We start from the raw sequence: 24888 nt of genomic DNA, 5'->3' as shown, positions 1-24888 counted from the left end.
AATTGTCTCACAGTTTCATGGGCTGTACAGGAAGCATGGCTAGGAAATCTCAGGAAACTTACAATCATGGCAGAAGGCCAAAGGGAAGCAGGCACGTTTTACATGGCCAGAGAAGGAGGAAGAGAGAGTGAAGGGGGAGATGCTACACACTTTTAAACAAACAAATCTTATGAGAACTCACTATCATAAGAACAGCAAGGGGGAAATCCACCCCCCATGATCCAGGCACTTCCCACCAGGCCCCTCCTCCAATACTGGGGACTACAATTTGACTTGAGATTTTGGCAGGGACACAAATCCAAACCATATCAGTTTTCTTCTAGGATTTTTATAGTTTCATATCTTACATTTAAGTATTTATTCCATCTTGAGTTAATTTTTCTATACGGTAAGAGGTATGGGTCCAGTTTCATTCTTCTGCCAATGGCCATCCAATTTTCCCAGCACCATTTATTGAATAGTGTGTTCTTTCCCTAGTGTATGTTTTTTTTTTTTTGAAGGTTGTTGAAGATCAGTTGGCTCTCTGTAGGTGGCATTATTCTGGGCTCCCTATTCTGTTCCATTGATATATGTGTCTATTTTTATACCAGGATCATGCAGTTTTCTTTACTATAGCCTTGAAGTATAATTTGAAGTGAGGTAATGTGATGCCTCCAGCTTTGTTCTTTTTGCTTAGGATTGTTTTGGCTATTCACTTTCTTTTGGTTCCGTATGAATTTTAGGATTGTTTTTTCTAATTCTGTGAAAAATGACATTGGTATTCTGATAGGATTTGCATTGAAGCTGTAGATTGCTTTGGGCAGTGTGATCGTTTTAGTGATGTTGGTTCTTCTAATCCATGAGTATAGGATGTTTCTCCATTTGTTTTTGTCCTACAGTTTTTTTTTTTCATCAATGTTTCATAGTTTCTCTTGTAGATATCATTCACCTTCTTGGGTAAATTTATTCCTAGGTATTTTGTTTGTAGCTATTGTAAATGGGATTGATGTCTTGATTTTATCCTGTTTATTATCATTATATATAAATGTTCCTGATTTTTGTACATTGATTTTATATCCTGAATCTTTACTGAAGTCATTTATCAAATCTAGGAGTCTTTGAGAGAAGTTTTTTAGGATTTTTTAGGTATAAGATCATATCATAACCAAACAGAGATAATTTGACTTTATATTTTCAAATTTGGGTGCCTTTTATTTCTTTCTCTTGCCTGATTGCTCTAGATAGTACTTGTAGTACTATACTGAATAGGAGTGGTGAAAGTGGGCATCCTCATCATGTTCCAGTTCTTAGAGGGAATGCTTTGACTTTTTCCCCATTCCAAATTATATTGGCTTTGAGTTTGTCATATACGGCCTTTATTATTTTGAGGTATGTTCCATCTACACCTAGTTTGTTGAGGGTTTTTATCATGAAAGGATGCTGAATTTTATCAAATGCTTTTCTGCATCTATTAAGATCATTTTATGCTTTTTGTTTTTAATTCTGTTTATGTGGTGAATCAAATTTATTGATTTGTATATGTTGAGCCATCCTTGCATCCCTGGAATGAAACCCACTTGATCATGTTGTATTATCTTTTAGATGTGCTGTTGGATTCAGTTTGCTAATATTTTGTATAAGGGTTTTTGCGTCTGTATTCATGAGGGATATTAGTCTGCAGTTTTCCTTTTTTGTTCTGTCCTTGCCTGGCTTTGGTATGAGGTTTATACTGACTTCATAGAATGAGTTATGAAGGATTCCTTCCTCCTCAGTTTTTGGAACAGTTTTAGCAGGATTGGTACAAGTTCTTCTTTGTGCATCTTGTAGAATTCAGCTGTGAATTAGTCTCGTCCTGAGAGCTTTTATTTGTTGAGAGATTTTTTATTACTGATTCAGTGTCACTACTTGTTATTGGTCTGTTCCGGATTTCTTTTTCTTCCTGCTTCAATCTTAGGTGGAGGTATGTTTCCAGGAATTTATCCATTTTCTCTAGGTTTTCTGGTTTGTGCACATAAAGATGTTTATAGTAATCACTGATTATCTTCTGTATTTCTGTGGTATCAGTTGTAATGTCTCCTTTTTCATTTTTGATTCTGCTTATTTGAATATTCTCTCTTCTTTTCTTGGTTAGTCTAGCTAGTGATTGGTCAACTTGGTTCACCTTTTAAAAGAACAACTTTTCATATGGGTTGATTGTTTGAATTTTTTTTTTTGTCTCTATTTCATTTAGTTCTGCTCTGATCTTCATTATTTATTTTCTTCTGATAGCTTTGGATTTGGTTCATTCTTGTTTTTCTAGTTCCCTGAGGTGCAATATTATGTTGTTAATTTGTGATCTATTTTTTATGTAGGAATTTAAGGTTATAGCCTTCTCTCTTAGCACTGCTTTTGCTATATCTTAGCAGTTTTGTCATGTTATGTCTCTATTTTCACTCATTTCAAAATTTTTTTTAATTTCTGTGTTCATTTTGTCATTAACTCAAAGATCATTCAGGAGCAGGTTGTTTAATTTTCATGTATTTGTATAGTTTAAGAGTTTCCCTTAGAATTAATTTCTAGTTTTATTCTACTGTCATTTGAGAAGGTATTTGATATGATTTTGATTTTTTAAAATTTATTGAGACATGTGTTGTGGCCTAATATATGGCCTGTCCTGGAGAATCTTTCATGCACTCATGAGAAAAATGTATATTCTGTGGTTGTTTGGTAGAATGTTCTGTAAATGTCTGTTAGGTTCATTTGTCCTGAAGTCCAATTTAAGTCCAGTGTTTCTTTGTTGAATTTCTGTCTCAGTGATCTATATGGTGCTGTGAGTGGCATGTTGAAGTCGCTTACTATTATTGTGTATATTGCACCCCCATCTATTTTCTTAGGTCTAGTAGTATTTGTTCTATGAGTCTGTATGTTCCAGTGTTGGGTGCATATATATTTAGGATTGCTACTATATCTTCTTGTTGAATTGATCCTTTTATCATTTTATAATAAGTTTGTCTTATTTTTTTCTTGTTGATTTAAAGTCTTTTTTATCTTACGTAAGTATAGCTGCTTCTGTTCATTTTTGGTTTCTGTTTGTTTGGAATATCTTTTTCCATCCCTTTATCATTAGTCTATAAGTGTCTTTACCAGTTAGGTGGGGTTTTTTGTAAGCAGTGTATGGTTGGATTGTGTTTTTTAATCCATTCTGCCAATCTGTATCTTTTAAATGGAGCATTTAATCCATTTCTGTTCAAGAATTGTATTGACATGTGAGTCTTTATTCCTGTTATAATGTTAATCGTTATCTTGTTGCTTTGCAGTCTCATTTGTGTAATTGTTTTATTAGACCTGTGAGTTTTATACTGTCATTTGTTTTTATGACGGTGAGTATTGATCTTTAATTTCTATGTTTACAACTCCCTTAGCATTTCTTGTAGGATTGGTCTAGTGGTAATGAATTCTCTTAGCAATTGCTTGTCTGGGAAAGACTATTTCTTCTTTGTTTATGAAGCTTAACTCTAATAGAATACAAAATTCATGGTTAACAGTTTTTTTCTTTAGAAACCTAAAAATAGGATCCCAATCTCTTCTGGCTTATAAGGTTTCTATTAAGAATTCCACTGTTAATCTGATGGAATTTTCTTTATAGATGATTAGACATTTTTCTCATGCTAATGTTAAGATTAGCTATGAATAGCTACTGTACTCCAGGACAACATAGCAAGATCTCATCTCCCCAAAGACCATGGAAGCTAAGAGTCCAAAGAAGGAGGCTGACAAATTCAGTTTCTTGGGAAGACACCCTTAATAAGGACTTACAAACAGAAGCTATAGTTTTGGGAAGCCGTGAGACAAGATAGTGAATCCCTGCCTGATTGTTTGGTTTCTTATTTTAATTACAGGTAGATTAATAGCATTCCTATTTTCAGAGAGCATATAAGTTGGCTGAAGGTTTATACTACAAGGAAGTAGAAAGGGAGAAAGAGAGGAGAAGGGACAAAATATCAATAGCTAAGCAAATTTAGCATAGCCACTGATTTGAGGTCAATTTTATAAAATGGAGAAAATGTACACCCTTGTTTAATGTTGATTTTCCATGTCTTAATCAGGTCTCTGTTATTTTTTAATAATTTAGACATTGAGAAACAACTAAGTAAATTCTTGAAACTGGAGAAAAACTTTAGACAAGATAATTTGCTGATGAACCAATATGAATTATTTCCCTATATGTATCCAAAAAACAGACCAGTGGAAGGCCCACCCTCAAAGACCATATGAGTTATATGGATATAAACATAGTGAATTTGCAAAAACATCTAAAGATGAAGGGGTTAAAATGGAGTTTCTTCATGGGTAGAACATTTTGCATAGCATTTTAAGTATTGCACCTGTTCATTAGCTCTAGGGAGCCAGGCATTTGCCTCTAGATAGCAGAATATGAGTGACTTTTTCTTGCTGTCACACTTTTTAAGGATTCTGTAATGAACCTTTATTACTTTGATAATCATCAAAGTCGTTTAGAAACCAATAATGAAAAAGTATGTGAGAAAATTAAGAGTGCAATGAAGTACATGTAAGCCTATGAAAAGAATGTTTCAGTTTCCTAAAGAAGGCTGTTACAACACAATTTTAGTTAAGAAAGTATTCACTACATATCTTCTGAGTTCCCATGCTTTGAGTGGAATCATGCTTTGAGTAGAATGGGAAAGGGTAAAGATATATGGAATGCACATGGTTAGCAAGGTATGTTGAATGTGAAACCTGGTGCAGAATCTCTTTAATTCTGTTATCATTCTGTGTGAGGTTTTCACAGAAACAGGACCCACTCTTTGGCTTCTTTTACAAGGGAAGAAGAGGACACATACTCCTTCCCGAGAGAAATGTTTGCGTACTTGCCAAAAAAAAAAAAAAAAAAAACCCTGAAATCTCTCCCATTTCACTATGTAATTCCAGAATTATGTCACAGAAAAAAAAATAGAGAAAAACAGATCAATATCATAATTCTCTTAGGTATAGTTTTCCTTCATGGCAGAGTCAACTTCTGCTAGTGTGTAAAGAAATTACTTTGGAAATCACCATGAAAATCTTAGCAAAATGGAAAGTCCTAAAGCAAAGTATGTTTCTTGTCATTTTTAAAATTTTTTCAACTTGACTGTATTACTGATAATAGTGAAGAAAGCTATTCTATCCTATTCACACTCTTAGGAAAAAAGAAGCCTGTTATGAGTCCTAATGGCTTCATCATTAGCAGGAAGAGATGACAATGAAATTCTTAATTGCAACTTTTTTCATTGACTTGGAATGCCTTAATTTATTGTTGAGTTTTTTATGATGGAAGCTTTTTGAACTATGACGTGAGTGCCCTATCTCTTAGAGCATATCTTCCTTCAGTCATAAAATCAAGTGTGCTGGGAAAACAATCCATATGCTTTTTCAGGCTGAAGAAGAATGGAGCCGGCCCCTTTCTTGTTCCTTGGTGCACAGTGGAACACATCAAAGCAACAGGACAGGAGGGTGTCAAGGAATACTTGACCTCAGTATGGTGCTGATTATAACCATATAGTGCTGGGTACCATGCTAAGCATAATATGTTTCTTTAAGTATTTCCTCCAAGGAGTATTATTATCCCACTTTAAGGAATAGGAATATTGAGGCTTAGACAGGATAAATTACTTATCAGAATTTCCTGAGTGAAACCAGAATTTAAATCCAGGATTATCTGACACCTGAAATAGATACCTTTAATGACTCAGCCTGCTATCTAATCTCTTCCTAAACCAGCAGTTTCCATCACCAAGAGCTTTCCATGGGCCTGCAATTCATTGAATTTGAATTATTCCACCTGTTAATTGGCAGGTATTAAGTGCTTATAGGAGCATAGGCTACAGTAAAGTTTATTTTATAATAAAATTATTTAAATACTTTGAAATGACTACAGGACAGAGAAGAAAATTATAACAGGTTATAAATTTGCTTATGCCTAAAAAATTGAATACATGAGGTTTTATTGCATCTTGAATTTCTCATTAGTTTAATACCACTTCTACACCATTTGGTACATTATTAATTTTGCTGATTAACAAAAGAATTAATAACATTTAAGTGTATTGGAGTATGAGTGTCTCAGAACCTACCATTCAACAAACAGTAGCCTTTAGGCTCAACAACAGATTCTTAACTCCTCATTTCCAGGAAGGGTAGATTAATATTTAGAAATATATGTAACAGTCATCCACAGTGTTACAGATTTCCCCCTGATAGGAATGAAAATTATGGTGTGACTTCTCCATATTGTGATATATCATGTTGATCCTTTTTAAATATTTTTTTCTACCTAATGAATATAAACTTTGTAGAATGTTCAAGGCAGAAGCACTAATATTGTCTAATAGACTCTATTAAGGAATTCAAATCATAAGCTCCTATCTTCTTTGATATGAAATGTTAAAATCTTAAAAGGATTATCTGTATAACTTGTAACCGTTTCAGCAGCTTTGTAACTAAGCACTTACCTTATCACACAGCATTCCATATGTCACCCTGGATTCCTGCACACAACATACACACAAGGGGCCATATTTCATGAGTATTGCTTCACAAAATTGTACTGGTAGTGTTCTATGTTTTTGTAATTATGTTCTCTTTCTCCCCCCCCCCCACAGTTTATATTGGCCCGTCATGTCTCAAATTCTGTTCTGGCAGAGGACAGTGCACTAGACATGGTTGCAAGTAAGCATCTTAAAATAACACCTATGCTTCTCCTTTTTGATGTGTAACTTATGTATTGAAGTCACAAGTCATTTAATAACCTTTTTTAGGATTGGGGATCTTTTTAAGACAAAAAATTGGTTATTTCTAATAGAATTTAAGTGTAATTCAAATGTATTTTAAGTGAAAATTAATACATTTTATATTAGGCTAAATTGTGGACAAATTTAGCGTTCCTCATGTGAATTTGTGAACAAATTGGAATTCCTCACAGCCTGATGGCTGCCTTTCCTGCCTGTAGTTACATCCTTTTCCATAGACTTGTTCGGGTGTTCACGAGTCACCTTGTAATTCCTAGCATGCTTTGTAAATTATTATAAAAATCAGTAATGACACGTAGATCCAATGCTAAAGGAAACTGGACTGGACCAAATTTAGCAGATTTGATAAGCAAATTCATCATCTTTAAATATAACTTAAGAATCTTGTTTACTTTTGAAAATCATTTGGGTCTTTAATAAATTATAAAGTATTTTACAAAACAATGCTGTTGAATATGAAGTCTGAAATTATACATTAATAATGTAATATCTAATTACCACCAATGAATTATTTTATGTTTATACCAAAAAATGGATATTCACATTTATTATGTCATTCTCATATTAATATTTAATTATAAAATATTCTGGGAATTCCTGAAACCACAGGCAATCTGTTATAAAGATAAGTTTTCAACAGCTGATCATCTAGTCTACTTTTTCTTGTCCCTCCAACAAAAAGAGTAATTAATTAGCTAATTAGTTAATGAGTAGAGAACTCATAAAAGAGCTTTGAACTTGGATCATTTAAAAACTGTAGGCTTGGCACGGTGGCTCATGCCTGTAATCACAGTACTTTGGGAGGCTGAGGCAGGTGGATCACTTGAGGTCAGGAGTTCGAGACCAGACTGGCCAACATGATGAGACCCTATCTCTACTAAAAATACAAAAATTAGCCAGGCGTGGTGGCGTGCATCTGTAATCCCAGCTACTAGGGAGGCTGAGGCAGAAGAACCACTTGAACCCGGGAGGCAGAGGTTGCAGTGAGCCAAGATCGCATCACTGCACTCCAGCCTAGGCGACAGAGTGAGACTCTATCTCAAAAAAAAAGAAAAAGTAAAAAAAAAAAGAAATTGCACGTATGAGCCAAGCACTTGTTGACATTGAGATTAGTGTGGCTTTTTAACTTTCTAACTATATTTCAGTCAATTTAATTAACAAAGAGATCACATTGCCCAATGGAAATTTTTTATAAAGTATGTGAAGAATTGAAAAGTTTCCATCTATATTTCAAAACTGAATATGCATCCCTGTGTTTTCTAGTAAAACTACCAACTCCCATTCCAAAACAATGCTCATTAGATCTATGAAACATTGGCTGATATTTTCATCAAGTTGTTATGTGCATCCATTATCCATAATCAGACCATCTTCTTAGTGTATTTCAAATAAAATTAACATGAGGCCAGATAGTTTTGCAAATCCTGATGTTGTCCCAAAAAGTTTTGGGGAAAAAAATTACCTAAAATGACAACTGCTTTTATTTTCAAAAAATAGAAAGTGGTATTTCTAAAAAGACCTGTCTATAATTACAGTAGTTATACTTCAGGCTTCATTTTATGTGTATCATATTCCTCTTAGAATTAAGTGGTTTTATTAAGGCTACCATCTCTACCACCCATGGTGGATACAAACAGAAATCTAAATGGTAGCTTTATGCTTTTGGACATTGTTCTTTTTTGACACCATACATTCTTCCGAATAGTCATAGTCTTTTCCTCCTTCTGAGGTTTTAGAGAATATTTTCACCAGTTGGAACTTTAGTGTTTTTCCCTATTTCTAACAATGTTTTATGTAGTACTCATTGGCTTTGTTTGCTTACGGCTGGGCTAAAAATTTGACTACTACCTCCTTTTCCAGCAATGTGTACTTTTTCGAATTTGAGCAAAATTGCACAGAAAAGAAATGTATATGTAATACCACTTACTTCCTTTAAACAAATCATTGAATCTGGGAACTTTGCAACTTTGTATTTTTTTCTCCTCTTTACTCCGCCTCTCCCCCGCGTTTTACTGCTATTTGCTATCAAGATTCTACCCTCTCATGTTCCCTCTAACACTTTCTGGCCTGTGCACAATCCCAGGCCTGGTTCTCTAAATGGACAGTCTACTAACCTGATAAGCCCAACCCTGTTACAGATGCTAATGAGGAGAGAGAGCATTAGAACCCTTTCTTCACGAGTATCATCCATGTAGCTTAACAGTGGGATCTTTTTCCTGACATTACAGGGTGACTCTACTGCTAAATTTAAGCATGTGTGGATGGATCAGTAGGAGACATATTGGGAGTCAGGAGAGCCTCGTGTCATACCCGAAATCACCAATGCGTGTGACCTTGTTGTTTTGCTGAGAAACAAAGACTACAAAGTTTTTTGTTTTTTTAAAAAAATTATTTTTAAAAAACTATTTTATCTTTATCAGCATTATATCTCAATCGAATAACCTTTGATTAAAAGCAGACTTTTAAAACGAGTAAATGGAAAGTGACTCCAATGTGAGTCATCTTTAAACGATCACCAGTTTCTCCCAGTCACTTGTCCTGAGAAGACACATTTAAGATACACAAAAATGTAATTGCCCTGAAATGCACTCTGGAATGGATAGTCTTGTTAAGGGAAATTAATTCCAATTCGTGACTGTGGTAAAACACATTCAGTTTCCTGACTTTAAAATGTGTTCGATTTAGCTGATTTTAAAAATTCTTTTTTGGAAACAACTTGGCTCTTCAGTCTAAGTCCATTAGACCACATGTGAAAGAAGGCTCATCCAGTAAATATTGGCTTTCCTTTCATCCCCTTATTAATGCTACTTAAGATACCAAAACAACCTTCAAACTTCATGCTACAGTAGTTCTTAGCATTTTATGCTCCAACTTATTTGATAATCTGATAAAACCTGTGGACCTTCTCCCCAGAAAATCCAATATACATAAAACTGGGCATTTGATTTAGCATATTTTTACATTCCATGGACTCCCTGAAAGGCCAGCATAGACCCAAGTCTCAGTAGTACTGCCAAAGAAGTACCCTGAGCCATGCCATAGTGTCACTTCATTGGTACACTTGCTTTGTAAAGGCTTGTTTCAGACTTCAGCAAGCTTTGAATGCTCCCATGAGAATCCCCCACTCGAAAAGATACCAATTGAGCAACATTATAAATGTAGTGAGAAGGAAATAGCACAGTAAAAACAAAGAATTTGCAACTATTTCCTGATGAATAATCTCCTTAAAACATATGTTTCCATTGCTGATTCATCTGTGATGAGGTTTTCTCACTGATAGAAAACTTGGGGCACTCCTGTATATTCTAGTCAGCTAATATAAATATAGCACATTCTCACAGAGAAGCAAGCAGGTTGTTGGGGAGTGGGGAAAGGTTTGTTTTTCTTGAAGTGCTACTCATTTGGGAGAGTCCACTGAGAGGCAACACAGTTCTGCTAAGGACGTCTATCTAGGTCAAGGGTGTACACATTCCCTTTATACATTTGAAATAGTTAAAGATAGATTCATTTTCCAATAGTTTCTAAATATTTAAATTCCTATCACAAACATAACATGTATTTTAACATTTGTTCTTAGAAAAAATTTATTCTGGGTATCTTATTAGAAGTGCTTTATGCTGTTTCTTTTATAAATTTGATGAGCGTTATTATGAATAAAATTACACATAAACCTTTTACAGATATTTTAAGTTGGAAATGTGTATGAACATAGATGTATTTTAGATAAACTGCTGAATTACTGTTTTAATCGTAGGCTTTTTATGGAAGGGCTGTGCAAAGACTGTATTTGTCTGGAATATTTACAGTCGATTAGCCCTTATCAAGTCTTTAGATTCAGTAGTCTCCAAAGACTAATGAGCTTCATTTACCATTCAATCAAATCCTAGCCTCTGGACTTCTTCCTCCCCAAAGTAGATTTGAGAATCTCCGAAACAGCCAACAGTTTAAGTTTAATTTCACCATATTTCTTTCAGGTGTGACCCTGGATTTTCTGGTCCAGCTTGTGAGATGGCATCCCAGACATTCCCAATGTTTATTTCTGAAAGCTTTGGCAGTTCCAGGCTCTCCTCATACCATAACTTTTACTCTATCCGTGGTGCTGAAGTCAGCTTTGGTTGTGGTGTCTTGGCCAGCGGTAAGGCCCTGGTTTTCAACAAAGATGGGCGGCGTCAGCTAATTACATCCTTCCTTGACAGCTCACAATCCAGGTGAGTGAAGGCAGAGTAGAATACATACAAAAACCAGATACTAATGTTGAATTTAGTTATACTGTCAATTTTTATTTCTTATATTTTTTCTGATAGACATCTTCTCATTTTTAACTAGGGTTGGAGGGAGCTTACAGTTTATTGAGAGTTAATTTGCCCTAGTTTTTAGTAAATTAGGAGGCACACCAATGACTTAGATATTAATGACTGAGTAAGTTTTTAAAAATATGAAATGTTAGCATCAAAACTATGTTCTTAAGCCAAGAGCTAGTTAATTATTTATGTAGTTTATTTGACAGCTTGCAGAGGCTGATTAGATTTACTCTACAACTTCCCTTCCCCCAGTGTCTAATAAATAATGCAGTAAAGAAGTGATTGGCATTTTAAGTGTATGTACACAAGTGCATAGTATACAAATGTGCATAAACATCCAGTTATATTTTTATGGATCTATCGGTGTATAAAATATGTATATCAACATGTACATAAATATCTACACATATTCATGCATCTCACAATGAAATTACTTACATTTCATAAAAGAGGGGTGAGTAGAAACATAATTTGGGAGTAGTTCACTTAAATCTGTTTGAAATTCTTTAAAGACCAAAATGAACATTATGATTAAAAATGTTTATGCATACACTAATTATAGACAATTTCTGTCTAGGTTTCTCCAGTTCACGCTGAGACTGGGGAGCAAATCTGTTCTGAGCACATGCAGAGCCCCTGACCAGCCTGGTGAAGGAGTTTTGTTGCATTATTCTTATGATAATGGGATAACTTGGAAACTCCTGGAGCATTATTCATATCTCAGCTATCATGAGCCCAGGTATGTTGGAAAGCATTTGGAAAAATGGTTGTAGAGTGAAATCTTCTCCTGGGGAAATCATAATTCAAATGGTATAAAATTCTAGATATTTTTCCGTTGACAGATGGAGCGCACAAAGATTGATGTGTCTTGCAGTGAAAAACTACCAAGCCGACCCATCCATTTGTCCCACTGACTTCTGATCATTTGAAGGAATTTATTGTCATAGTTTTAAATATGCATCTAAGGGAAATATTTTGATGCTTATAAGCATCAAGAGAAAAGTAGGCTGGGGGCAGTGGCTCATGCTTGTAATCCCAGCAGTTTGGGAGGCTGAGGCGGGCGGATCACGAGGTCAGAAGATTGAGACCATCCTGGTCAACATGGTGAAACTCTGCCTCCACTAAAAATACGAAAAAAAAAGCTGGGTGTGGTGGTGTGCACCTGTAGTCCCAGCTACTCAGGAGGCTGAGGCAGGAGAATCGCTTGAACCCGGCAGGCAGAGATTGCAGTGAGCCAAGATTGCACCATTGTACTCCAGCCTGGTGACAGAGCGAGACTGTCTCGAAAAAAAAGAGAGAAAAGTAATTAACACTATTTTCCTTATTTAACTGTAATGTAAACTATTACACAGGATTATAATATGGCACTAAATTATAAATGCTGTTGATAAATACTAGTGATATATTTTAATATGTTGTAATAAATTATATGATATATATCATATAACCAATATGTTATTAAGATTTACATGTAATATAGTTAAGTAATGAATACAAGGAAATTTTTTAGCATGAATAGTGTCTCTGGCAAAAATGGGGTGTTAGGGTTTATTTAAAGCCCTTTCTTCAGGCCATTTCTATTTTTCTTTAGTGTATAGTTTTCATCATATGTAGTATCAGTTGTCAGATTTAAATCTTACTTGAAGCTGGGCTATCTTTCAATGTTGGCAGAATAGTAACACCATTAGTGGTATAATTTTAGGTGTCTGAAAGATCCTTTCCACTCCTAAACACTTATTGAGCTACTCACTGAAATTCCTTTAAAAATATCAAGGGACAAGGAGGATGGGGAAAGCTTAAAATTAAGGTTTAAAGTTAAAATTCCATCAGAGTAGTTGATACTGTGGCTTACATTCACAGTCACATATAAATGGACTAACATTCCATTTCACTTCCTGGAAGTATATTTTAATCATGAGGAGATGAGAAAGACAGAAAGATTTGGACACGAAAGTTTGCATTGGCACCCTGGAAAAAAGACAGGGTTAAGGAAAGTAGGAGAGAGGGGACTGAGGATATATTTTATATATTTTACCGTTTTGCCTAGAACTGCCCCCATATTTAAGTATTTGTGAATAGATGAGAACTTTTTATAGAAAATGAAGTAGCATGTAACAGATAATGATTAACATCTACTATAATTTATAAATGTTATACCACATAAAATTTTAAGAATGCACCAGCTGTATTGGGTATTTTCCCTGTATAGGTAAAAATCTAGTGCTAAACTCAACTTTCTTACTGAGTAGAGACACATGAATCCTAAAGAAACCTTTCATAGACTTTCCATAGTAACCATTAAAAGAAAATTAAACAAAAATCAAGGTAATGATGATGAAAGCATGAAGAAAATATCACCATCCTAAGTTAAGTTGGCCTAAAGCGCAATTTTTTCTAACAAAGATGGACAGCTGCAAAATTCAGTAATCAATCTATATCATGAAATTTAATTAATCTTTGTTGATATGAAAAATAATTACACATTTAATGTGCTATTGCAAAGGCGCATTTAATCTTGGCCTGCCATTTGACAGCAACATTTTTCTTCTAAGAATCAAGGTGGCTTTTCAGTGTTAGATATGTGCATGGCTTGAAAGATTAAGATCAAAGTGGAGTTTTTTTAAAAGGAGAACGTGATAATGATAGCAAAAACGCCTTAATTTTCTATATATATATATATATATATATATATTTATCTCTGTCCATTAGATTCTTCCACCCGCCCCCTCTCTCTTACAAATATTAATAAAAGGTGACATGGCAGAAGGGGAAGTTGATATATTCTAGATAACAAATTATATTTTATATGATAAATAATACAAACCATGTAAATTCTTCATAAGAATGTTAAATATATCTTGATGCCTTTAGCCATTTGCTATATTTCCTTCAGTGTAAATTGCTGCCTGTAATTGTCGTGAATTCCATATTGCTTCTTTATGCCATGGTTGTTCAAAAATGAAGTGTGATTCATAAATTAGACATGCTAGTTGGCTAACCACTATTATTCCTCAACTATTTTAAATAATTTGCTTGCCTATGATTCATTCACTAAATAAAAGAACTCTATCTGCTTGTTATTAATAAAAATTTAATATATCTAAGTTAGTCTTTTAATTCAAACTGACTAGAATGTCATGTGAACTAATTGGTATTTTTATTAATTTAAAATTATGTATCACTGGTGAGACTAAAATTATCCTAGCTTTTCTTCTTAATTATAGGGTTTGTTTTTAATCTAAAATTACTATGAAGTCTAATCTTAGTTTATTTTTATGTCTTGATTATTATATTTGATCTCCTCTTTGTTCTATCATGTCATCCAATTCCATAGTGTATATCATTGTAAAACATGCTTTAAACAATTTGATCTTTATATTTGATCTCCTCTTTGTTTCTATATGCCACCCAATTCAATAGTATGTATTACTATAAAACATTAAAAAAATAAATCTATGAGGTTAGGACCTACAAACAAAAGGAAGATTGAGGCAGAAAGTTGACTTAAGTCTCTGCGTTCTCTTCTAGGAATATTCTGATCAGACATTTCCACAGCTATTCTAACCAGCCACTATAATTTGCAAAGAGTGGTGAAATCATCAGGAACTCCCCCTACACCCAAAGATACGATGTAGAAGTTAAGAACAAGGCTCTAGAGCCAAGTTCCCCAGGTCCAAATCCTGGCATTAGCACTTATAGTCTGCTTAACCTTAAAGAGATTATTTAACCTCCGTGTGCCTCTGTACTCACATCTCTATCAGGCATATATTTATAATACGTACTATGCAGCAAAAATTTGTTGAGTCCTTATTATGTGACAGATACTGCTCTAGGTACTAAGGCATAATAGTGAAAACCAGACAAAAAAGTTTCTGGCCCTTGCCATAAGAATAGCATTATTCTAATTTCACAGATAAAGCTGCTGAGACACATAGAAGCCAAGTGGTTTATCTGCACTTGCAAAATCATTAACCATTAGGTGTCAGAGTGGGAACTCTGGCCCAAGAGTCTGATTACAGACCCGTAGTCTTAACACCTCTGCCATGAAAATATTGGTCACTTCAGTGACTACTATCACATTCATATACACTATTTTCCTTAAAAGTTGCTTGAGAAGTTCTAGTTTCCAGTTGTTATGTTAAAAAATAATAATTTATTTTCATCAGAGAGAATATTAACTGTTTTTATAATTAATATGAAGAAAAATTTTAACTTTCTAATAACATAATGCTAAACAAATTAAATTATTAAATCAATGACTGATATCTTCATTGTTAAACCAGTTTAAATATAGTTTAGTTTCTTTCTATAAATTATGTAGTTTTATAAATATATGCATTTGTTTAATAAACAGATTCAAAAAATTAAAATGAAGATTAGTAAAATACTTAATTTAACAAAACCTGAGTCTTCTAATAAATTTACACTGATGAAAAATTTTACAGATTTTAGAAAGTATTTAAAATTCATAAATGTATTATAGCTATGTATTTTTAGTTTAAGAAGTGTTTTTAGGGCCAGGCGCAGTGGCCCACACCTGTAATCCCAGCACTTTGGGAGGCCGAGGCAGGCAGATCACGAGGTCAGGAGATTGAGACCATCCTGGCTAACACGGTGAAACTAAAAATACAAAAATTAGCTGGGTGTGGTGGCATGTGTCGGTAGTCCCAGCTACACAGGAGGCTGAGGCAGGAGAAACACTTGAACCTGGGAGGCAGGGGTTGCAGTGAGCTGACATTGTGCCATTGCACTCCAGCCTGGGCGACAGCACAAGACTCCATCTCAAAAACAATAAATAAATAAGTGTTTTTAAAGTTTTATTTCTGTATTTGCATATGGATTTTCCTTTATTTAGAAAATATGTTTTCTTCTATTGCAACGTCCTACCAGTTCTGTACTGTTTGTATCATCAATGGTGATAGTCATGATAGTCTACACCATATATCCATGTACAAATTACGTAAAGGAAAAATAGGTAATTATTTTTTAAATAACTTTCAATATGTAAAACAGCACATTCCCAAGAGGTGGTTTAGCATGTTTCTTCACACAATAAAAATATGAAAGCCAATCCAGTTTCTCAGTAGATTCAGCCTTAGATGTTGAAGTTTTAAAATAATTTCTTTCTAAGTTATTCAACTAGTCACCTGGCTTAGGAAGTTTTTATTTGCTCATTAGTTTAAAAAAAAAAAAAAACTCAGCCCTTTCAGTGTGTCTTTACTGCAAGCACCTTTCCTGGGGTTTAATTGTACTTTGACGGTGACAAATGTTCCATTTGCCATTTGCTTCACATCTCACCTGTGTATGGATGCGATCAGCATGGTACTGTGATTTATGGAGCTTTCAAGTAGATGTCATTGCAGTGGCAATTAATATATGGTTCCTGCTGCTGTGTACAATAATTGCTCCTGGAAATTAGATATTATTCTTAATTTTCTTCCCCATTTGTCAGATACAGGTTTATTGTCATAGCTGCCATGACACAGCAGATGACCTCACACACTATGCTAAACTCATGGGAATGAGGAAGTGTCCTGGTTCCAAACAGCCAAAACTGTAACATGTGTAACAAGCTGTCCAAGATCCTTTACTAGACTATGATGAATACTGTCACTTTGACCACCATGTTTATTGAGAGCGTTTTCAAAAGCAGATGAGTGAAAGCAAAGTTACATTTTGGGGTGTGTGTGGAAGACTTTGTTGGAAACAGACAGAAAACTGGACATATCAAAAAAATGTTTATAATCATGGGAGAACTATTTCTTTAATACTATACTTCAGGGGAAAATCTATCCCACTATAAATATTTATGTTTTAAGATACCAAAATAATCTGAATTTTGACTTTTTTTTTCCTCTAGAATAATCTCCGTGGAACTACCAGATGATGCAAGGCAGTTTGGAATTCAGTTCAGATGGTGGCAACCATATCATTCTTCCCAGGGAGAAGATGTATGGGCTATTGATGAGATTATCATGACGTCTGTACTTTTCAACAGCATTAGTCTTGACTTTACCAATCTTGTGGAGGTCACTCAGTCTCTGGGATTCTACCTTGGAAATGTTCAGCCATACTGTGGCCACGACTGGACCCTTTGGTAAGGATTTCATCATTGTTATTGTTACGGTTTGCACTAGGAATTAGAACATGAGGATGATCTTCCAGTCTATTCAGCACTTAGTCATTTGTTGACAAGTATTTACTAAACAGGAACTACTTGAAAACAGAACTGCTGTTTTCAGGTTGTTACAAGTATGTCTACACACCCTACTTGTATGTCTACAAGTAAAATGTCTTGGGAAAGAGGACCAAAAACAAAATACTGATAGATTTAAATAAACGTAAAATTTTCCCATATTTATTAATCTCAAATTTTAATTTCCCACAGTTACATATTTTTTACAAAAAAAACCTCTTCAAAAAGTGTTAGTAATTAAAATGACTACCATATTCCCCCTCAGAGGCCCATGGGGTTCATAATGAAACATGAAGTCACTCTAGTGACTATTTTAATAACATTTATCATGAGTAGCTCTGTTTTCATGCTCTCTTATATAAGTTCCCAGAAATATTTTTAGCCATGATTGGTTAACTAACATCTCCTTTTTAATCCATGTTATCAAACACTATTGGACCAGTGACTCATATAGTTAATGCCAGTGGGGTTTCAAAATTGTGGGATAGCCTAATTAAGGTACCTTCATTTTTAGATTTTTCCTCCTGTGGTCATATGCGAATTTAATTACACAATAGTCAATAATTTAAAGGTGATTAGTACTTCATGTACATCAGTAGGATAATACAACAGTGTTGAGTAGGGTCAGGAGCTGGCTACTTTACATAGGAAACTCCCAAGAGGCTTCTCGGAGAAAGCTACCTTTGTGTAGTTCACATGGTGGATATAACACATTCCACTGATTGGAAAGTGGGAGAACATGGAAGCTCCAGCCACATGAAGATCTGGAGGAAGAGAAATGCAACTACAGGAAACTTTGCGGTGCACACAGTTCCCCCAGGCGAGAGTGACCATGGCATGTTTAAGGACCAGGAAGGAGGCCAGTTGTCCTGGAGACCAGGTAGTGAGGTAGTGAGTGTCAAGGAAACCAAGAGATGTGCAGAGGCCAGATCTTTTAGGGTCTTCTAGGCCCAGAGATCCTGGACTTAAACACAGTCCTGGATGATTCCAAAACCCACAACCTTCACCACTGTGTATACTGCCCCTCTCTAGGTTCCTTTGGGACTGGAAATATGATTGAAGAATACTTTTCTAAGAGACTTTTATTTTGTATTGAGTCATGGTCAGACCAATTTAATTCCTTCAGATGAATTTCACTGAAAGCTATTCACCACTGTTGCCTCCAGAGAGCATATCATAAATGACCCATCAGTACCCTTATCATAATTAGAGGTAAATTTTACACACTATTGCACAGAAAATTACCTTTGATGGGACTTGTGCATGTATAGTCAGATCTCACACACAGCAGGCTAAAATTCTAGCATCAAAATGACAGCTGATGGAATGGAAGTACAGCTGGTCACTTTTGCTGCAAGCACTGTCAAACTGGATAGAATGAAATTTCTAAATTTCTGTAAGACAAAGTAGGGAAGGTTATATTGCACATTTTCTTTCTGGTTTTTTTTTTTTTTTTTTTGTTTTTTTGAGACAGAGTTTCGTTCTTGTCACTCAGGCTGGAGTGCAATGGCGCGATCTCAACTCACTGCAACCTCCGCCTCCAGGGCTCAAGCAACACATTTTCTATTTGATAGCCTCAGATGCTTGTTTTTACAGATGTTCTTTCTTAGCCCTGGAGACTTTAAAGAATATAAAGAATTAAAGCAAATAAGGTGTAAAGATGTAGAACAAAATGAGATTTCTTAGAATTTTATGCTACTGAACATTTAAATTGACCTGAATTGATAGTAATTCAAACTGATCATGTACCATAAACTATATCCTTCAAGTTTGTATAGAAGAGTTTTTTCCTAACACTTTTAATATAACAAAGAGTCATATCATGAATGCAAGTCCTGTATCATGTTTATTTTCATAAATAGTTAACATCTGCTCAGATAAATGCAAAAGTTGCTGAGCATTTTAACACTTGCATTGAATGCATGATAACAGCAGTTTAATTTCTGTGCTTTGATCAAAACCCTAAGAACAATATCCCTTCACACAAGTCTGATGAATATTCTTAACCCACCACCGCTTTAATTGGTGGAGATACATTTACCTTGTGAAAGTACAAGCACAGTAATTATAGAAAAACCATAAGAAAACATAAATAATTGTACAATCCCCATGGGCACCTTGAGCAGCACCATAGGAGTTTTATTAACAACCACATGTGAGCAGTCGATTTGACTTTCTGATCTTCTCTGAAACGAAAAGGAGTTGTCTTGGTTATGAAACAACAGAGAGTATACCTTGGTGGTGATAATGAGACTAGAGAAACACATTAACCACTTTAATAAGGACATGAAAAATGCTTGCTTCTCATTAAAATGAAACAACATGGAAGATCTCAAACTGTTCCTATTTTCTTAGCCAGTGAGTCAGAATAAACTCCTTTTAGTGACATTGTTTTCTCTCTGCTGCTGTTGAGGAATACATTGTCCAAGATTTAATGTGAATTCACCTTGGGGATGTTTTTCAGAAATACTTGTTACAATATTAAAATTAAAGTGATGATATTGACCAACTATTTATTTTAATCTCATAGTCCTAAAACAAGCTGTCGTTTTTTAAATGTAAAACCTTTGGAGCATATTGTCTTATTAAGTAAAAATTATTTAAACATATTTAAGTATGCAATCTCTGCCCTTCAATGACCTTGTTTCTCTCAAGGGAAATTTTGAAATATATATGTGGTCTTACAAATGGCTGGTGTTAAATTAATTATTGTTGGTTTTTCTCAGCTGTTCATTTGGTTCTCATTTTCTAACTCATGACTTTCCATAAGTGTAGACTGTCGTTACTCAGAGTGTTCTTCAGGGAAAACTTGGACAATTGCTTTTCCATTAGAAGAACTACAGTCAATATGCTATAAATCACTTTCCAGTATGTCATCCTAGAGCACTTTTTTCCAGTGGAGAAATGAATTGCTTTTAATTCTTTGAATACTTTCTTCCATACATAGTATCTGAACTCAGAACTTCTGTCTGCTTAGGTTCTAATATTCCTTAAAACGTCTTACATATATTTTAAGATCACTAAGGGAAAAATTCTAATTGAAGCTTATTAAATATTGCATCTAATACTATTAGTGATAATACCAAGGGAACATTAACATTCCTCTGCCCCATCTAATAAACCAGCTAGATACAACAGGTGTGAAGGAAATTGCTGTCATATTAAATATAGAGTTTGGGTTTTAAAATGTGTACAGTTGAGGCCAGTCACAGTGGCTCATGCCTGTAATCCCAGCACTTTGGGAGGCCGAGGCGGGCAGATCACCTGAGGCCAGGAATTCAAAAACCAGCCTGGCCAACATGGTAAAACCCCATCTCTACTGAAAATACACAAACTAGCCGAGTGTGGTGGCACATGCCTATAATCCCAGCTATTTGGGAGGTTGAGGCACAAGAATCGCTTGAATCCAGGAGGCAGAAGTTGCAGTGAGCCGAGATCATGCCACTGCACTCCAGCCTGGGTGACAGAGCAAGACTCTGTCTCTAAATAAATACATAAGTGTACAATTGAGAGAGAATAGTTGTTGTAGCATTTAGAGTTGGCAATTGTTTTTAGGAAATATGGAGTGGTAGAAACATAGGCTTTGAGGTCATAGGCCTGAGTTCAAATTCTCACACTGCCACTTAGAAGCTTGTAAAATTAAAGCCAGATAATTTTAACTAAGGAGGAATTTTGAGAAGTATATATTTTGATGTAGCTGCTCTAGGAAGTTTGCATCAAAGCAACTTTATCAAAAGAAGAAATAACTGAATTTTGTTAGTAATGTACGGCAGACATCCCTGACTTCTAGCTCCACCCAGAATTTCTACCCATTCATCCCATCTTTGTCTTTCATCCCATTCATGAGCTAGTGCCATCCCTAACCCTTACTCCAACTCTAACTACTGCGCTATATCTGAGCTTCACTCCATTGCCAGCCCCTAATAATAAACTATTAGTTGGGCATAGAGTGAGAACACCAGTCTTGCACATTCTTTTATAATTTCTAGAAGGTGACATATTTTAATGATTTCTTTTTTAAATCACCAAACCTGTTCCCGTATCAAAACAGCAACATCAAAAGGCCACATATTCAAGGAAATTTCTTGAGCCTCTTTGAGCCTGAATTTTTTTTTCTTTGCACCTTATCTTTTTTTTTTTATTTCTTCTAAAAAAAAAGGGGGGATACATGTGAGCCTGAGGTTTTCATCTGTAAAATGGGAGCAATGATACTTACTCTCAAAATTGTCATAAAGATTAAATGAGATCATAGATAGCAAATACCTACCATGAGCCTGCCATTTCCATTCCCTTCACTGTCTCATTGAAAGGAAGAAAACTGGTATCTATAAGGTCCACATAATGAGCAACTTTTTTGAATTTTAGAAGCTAACAAACATTATTTTGCCTGAGCAATACAAAAGAGCATTCTCTGAAATTTAAAGAGATCAAAAAAGAAATGTTAAATAAAATCTTTATTGTATAAACTAGATTTGGTTGAGGGAGAAGGTTGAAGGGTTGTGCAACAGAAAGCTCATAGTAGGTGTACTTATTTGTGCCAGTACTTTCCTATCTAAATGCCAATCACCATCACTACACAGATGGATTACATTCTAGCAACACTGAATATGTTATCGTAGAAAGTATTTTGTGAATGGTGAGTGATTAGGTTACTAAGAAATCCCATACCTGAAGGATCCTAAAAGCCTGTTTATCTCATAATGTAACTTAAACACAGTTCATTTGCAATAAAAAGGTAGAAAAAAGTACTATGACTCTACTAATAATTAAAGCAAAAATTAAGATAAGGAAAGCTATAGTTTTTGTTTATCATTAATGGTGCTTGAAGAACAGCAGATATAACTAAAAGATTTAAAGATAGACACCTGTAGAAATGTTCGAAGGGCCTCTTGGGTACTTTCATGGGCATAAAAGACAGAAGGTACTCATTCCTTATGTCTAATTTTATTTTTTTTTAATTAAAGCTTTCTTTTTTTTAACACAAGTAAATCACTGGTACTAGTCATCTGTTGGTCATTTTTTGGAGAAAGAAATTTCCTAAATTAGTGAAAGTACAAAGAAAGTAAAAGAGCAACACGAAAAAAGTGAAATCAGCTGTGAATTAGAAAAAGCATGAGGAGGCCAGGCGCGGTGGCTCACACCTGTCATCCCAATGGGAGGCTGAGGCGGGTGGATCACCTGAGGTCAGGAGTTCGAAACTAGCCTGGCCAACCTGGTGAAACCCCGTCTCTACTAAAAATACAAAAAATTAGCAGGGCCTGGTGGCGGACGCCTGTAATCCCAGCTACTTGGGAGGCCGAGGCAGAAGAATCATTTGAACCTGGGAGGCAGAGGTTGCAGTGAGCCGAGATCGTGCCATTGCACTCCAGCCTGGGCAACAAGAGTGAAACTCTGACTTAAAAAAAAAGGAGGGGGGGAGCATGAGGAAAAAAGGGTAACATTGAGTGGTATGTGATGATACAGCGGGAGGATCTTTGAGGCCTGATTTTCCACACCAGCCCCAGGTGGCGTGATCAGCCTGCGAGAGTAGGAAGCTAGAGGTGTAAAATGAAGAGAACAGTTGCAGTGTGGGTGGCCCAAGTCAAAGGGAATTGACAAATGCTACATGTTCAGGACATTTTAAAAGTATATGTTCATATTTCATGGGGTATTTATGAGCATGAACAAGAAAAAATTATTTGTATATTTTATGAGAAGCAGCAGTCACCCAGGCAAAAATCCCAGATTAAAAAGGATCCTAAAAGCCTGTTTATCTCATAAGTTAAATACAATTCATTTGGCATAAGAGCTAGAAAATAGTACTGTGGCTTATTAACAATTAACCAGTAATTTGGTATTATATTATTATATAATAATGTGACAGAACTGAATGATAGGTGAAATTTTAAGTTACACAAGATGGGTTATTTGTTAAGGTACGTGTGGCTTATTAACAATTAACCAGTAATTTAGTATTATATAATAATGTGGCAGAACTGAATGATAGATGAAATTTTAAGTTACACAAGATGTTTTATTTGTTAAGGTACACGTAGGTTATAAGGACCATCAGGAATCCACAATAATGTGTAGTAATGGGTAACTCAAAGAGTTTTCCAAAATGACCTGGAGAATGACCGTCAGAGCTCATGCTGCACAAACCTGCTTCTGTAGGGACATTCAGGCCCACAGGAGGATCTGCACACAGTTAGCAAGCATTATACCACACATTTTAAAATGAGATCTCCCTCTCCTTCTGCTACCTTTTGGTTAATTTATTGAAATGGGATTATGTGTTTACCAAGGTTTGAATCAGAATCTTTACTACATGCAGATCTTTATTCCTTTAGATCAATCTTGGGAAACTAGTCAGTGTTTGCCTGATACTAATGTAAGGATTGTGTGGTTGGTAAACATGGGCAAAGGAGGAGTCAGATTAGTGCCTAAATGGAATATTAGATAGCTCTATTCCTTGATTTACAAGGAAAAAAAATTACTGACAATCCTTTATAAAATGAATCAACCTATAGAATAACAGCCAAATAGATTTTGTTAGGATTTTCCATTCACAAAACATTAACTTGTAGCTTATACAGAAATTTTGTCTGTTTAAATAGTTTATTAGCAAGCTTAGAGTATTCTTGGAATTGTTTCTTACAAAGACTCTGAAAAAGATCAGTAAATCAACTAAAATTGTACTGCTGAAGGAAGTCAGTCTGGGTGAGATGGCTCCCAGGAGCCACCTCAACGACCATTTCACAGTAAATGATTGTCTAGGAAGCTTAGCAGGTAGATAGGTAAATACATTGAGTGACAAATGGAAAAGTCACTTCCTATTATTCTCAACAGCTGTGAAGAGTATTCTCAGTACTGAAGACTTTTGGTGCCTCTATAAAGTTGCTAACATAATGGAGTAGATTTATAAGTGAATTTCTAAGCTAGAGCCTATTTATTTAGCTTTTGCACCATGAGGATTTCATTACCTGAAGTTTTTCATTTATTGATAGACTAATTTATACATTCAGCTATTTATTGATTGATTTACAAACACTATTTGTACTAAAAGTGTAGCAATTAGTGTTGGAGACGAAGATAGAAAGGCCCTTTGCTTGTGGAGCTTACATTCTAGAGGGAAATAACAAGTACTCAAATTCATAATAATATTCCAGACAGTGATAAGTGCTGTTAGGGTAAGAGAAATGGAGTTTTATGTGGCAGAAGTGGAGAGTGGAGCTATTTTAGGTAAGAGGGTTAGGGAAGCCCCCTTGGGAGGCATTAGAGTCTAGAATAATGAAAGAGACAACTATGTAAAAGTATGGAAAAAGAGCTTTGCAGGCAGAGGGAACAGCAAGGCAGATACCCTGAGGCAGCCAAGAAACTAGATCACATAGCTTCATAGAACAATATAAAGATGCTGGATTTTACTCTAGTGTTAAAGGAATCCAGCAAATAATTTGGAGCAGGGGAGTGATGTAATCTTCCTTATGTTTAAAAAATGTTTGTGGTTGCATTGTGGAGAATAGGGGTAGAGGATAGCAGAAGGAGCTCAGCTAGGACGCTAGTAATGTCATCTGCATGTGCTTAGGATAGGATGGTGGCAGTGGATGAATGGACTATTTGAAGATATATATTAGAGAATGTAGTAACG

The 24888-nt window shown here is 35.2% G+C and overlaps 1 protein-coding gene across 3 annotated transcripts in view; it reads left to right on the top strand.

Moving 5' to 3' along the window:
* The window catches only part of RELN (reelin), a 521226-nt gene that overhangs the window by 338729 nt on the left and 157609 nt on the right, over positions 1 to 24888 (top strand). For all 3 annotated transcript variants that reach the window (XM_003268163.3, XM_030826362.1, XM_030826363.1), the window contains exons 17-20: positions 6618 to 6684; positions 10739 to 10972; positions 11643 to 11804; positions 16926 to 17162. In XM_003268163.3, coding sequence (XP_003268211.1) covers positions 6618 to 6684; positions 10739 to 10972; positions 11643 to 11804; positions 16926 to 17162 — 700 coding nt within the window. The remainder of the gene's footprint in view (positions 1 to 6617; positions 6685 to 10738; positions 10973 to 11642; positions 11805 to 16925; positions 17163 to 24888) is intronic.

The sequence above is a fragment of the Nomascus leucogenys genome, chromosome 13 (genome assembly GCF_006542625.1).
Source record: "Nomascus leucogenys isolate Asia chromosome 13, Asia_NLE_v1, whole genome shotgun sequence".
NCBI lineage: Eukaryota > Metazoa > Chordata > Mammalia > Primates > Hylobatidae > Nomascus > Nomascus leucogenys.
This window is presented reverse-complemented; position numbering and strand designations above follow the sequence as displayed.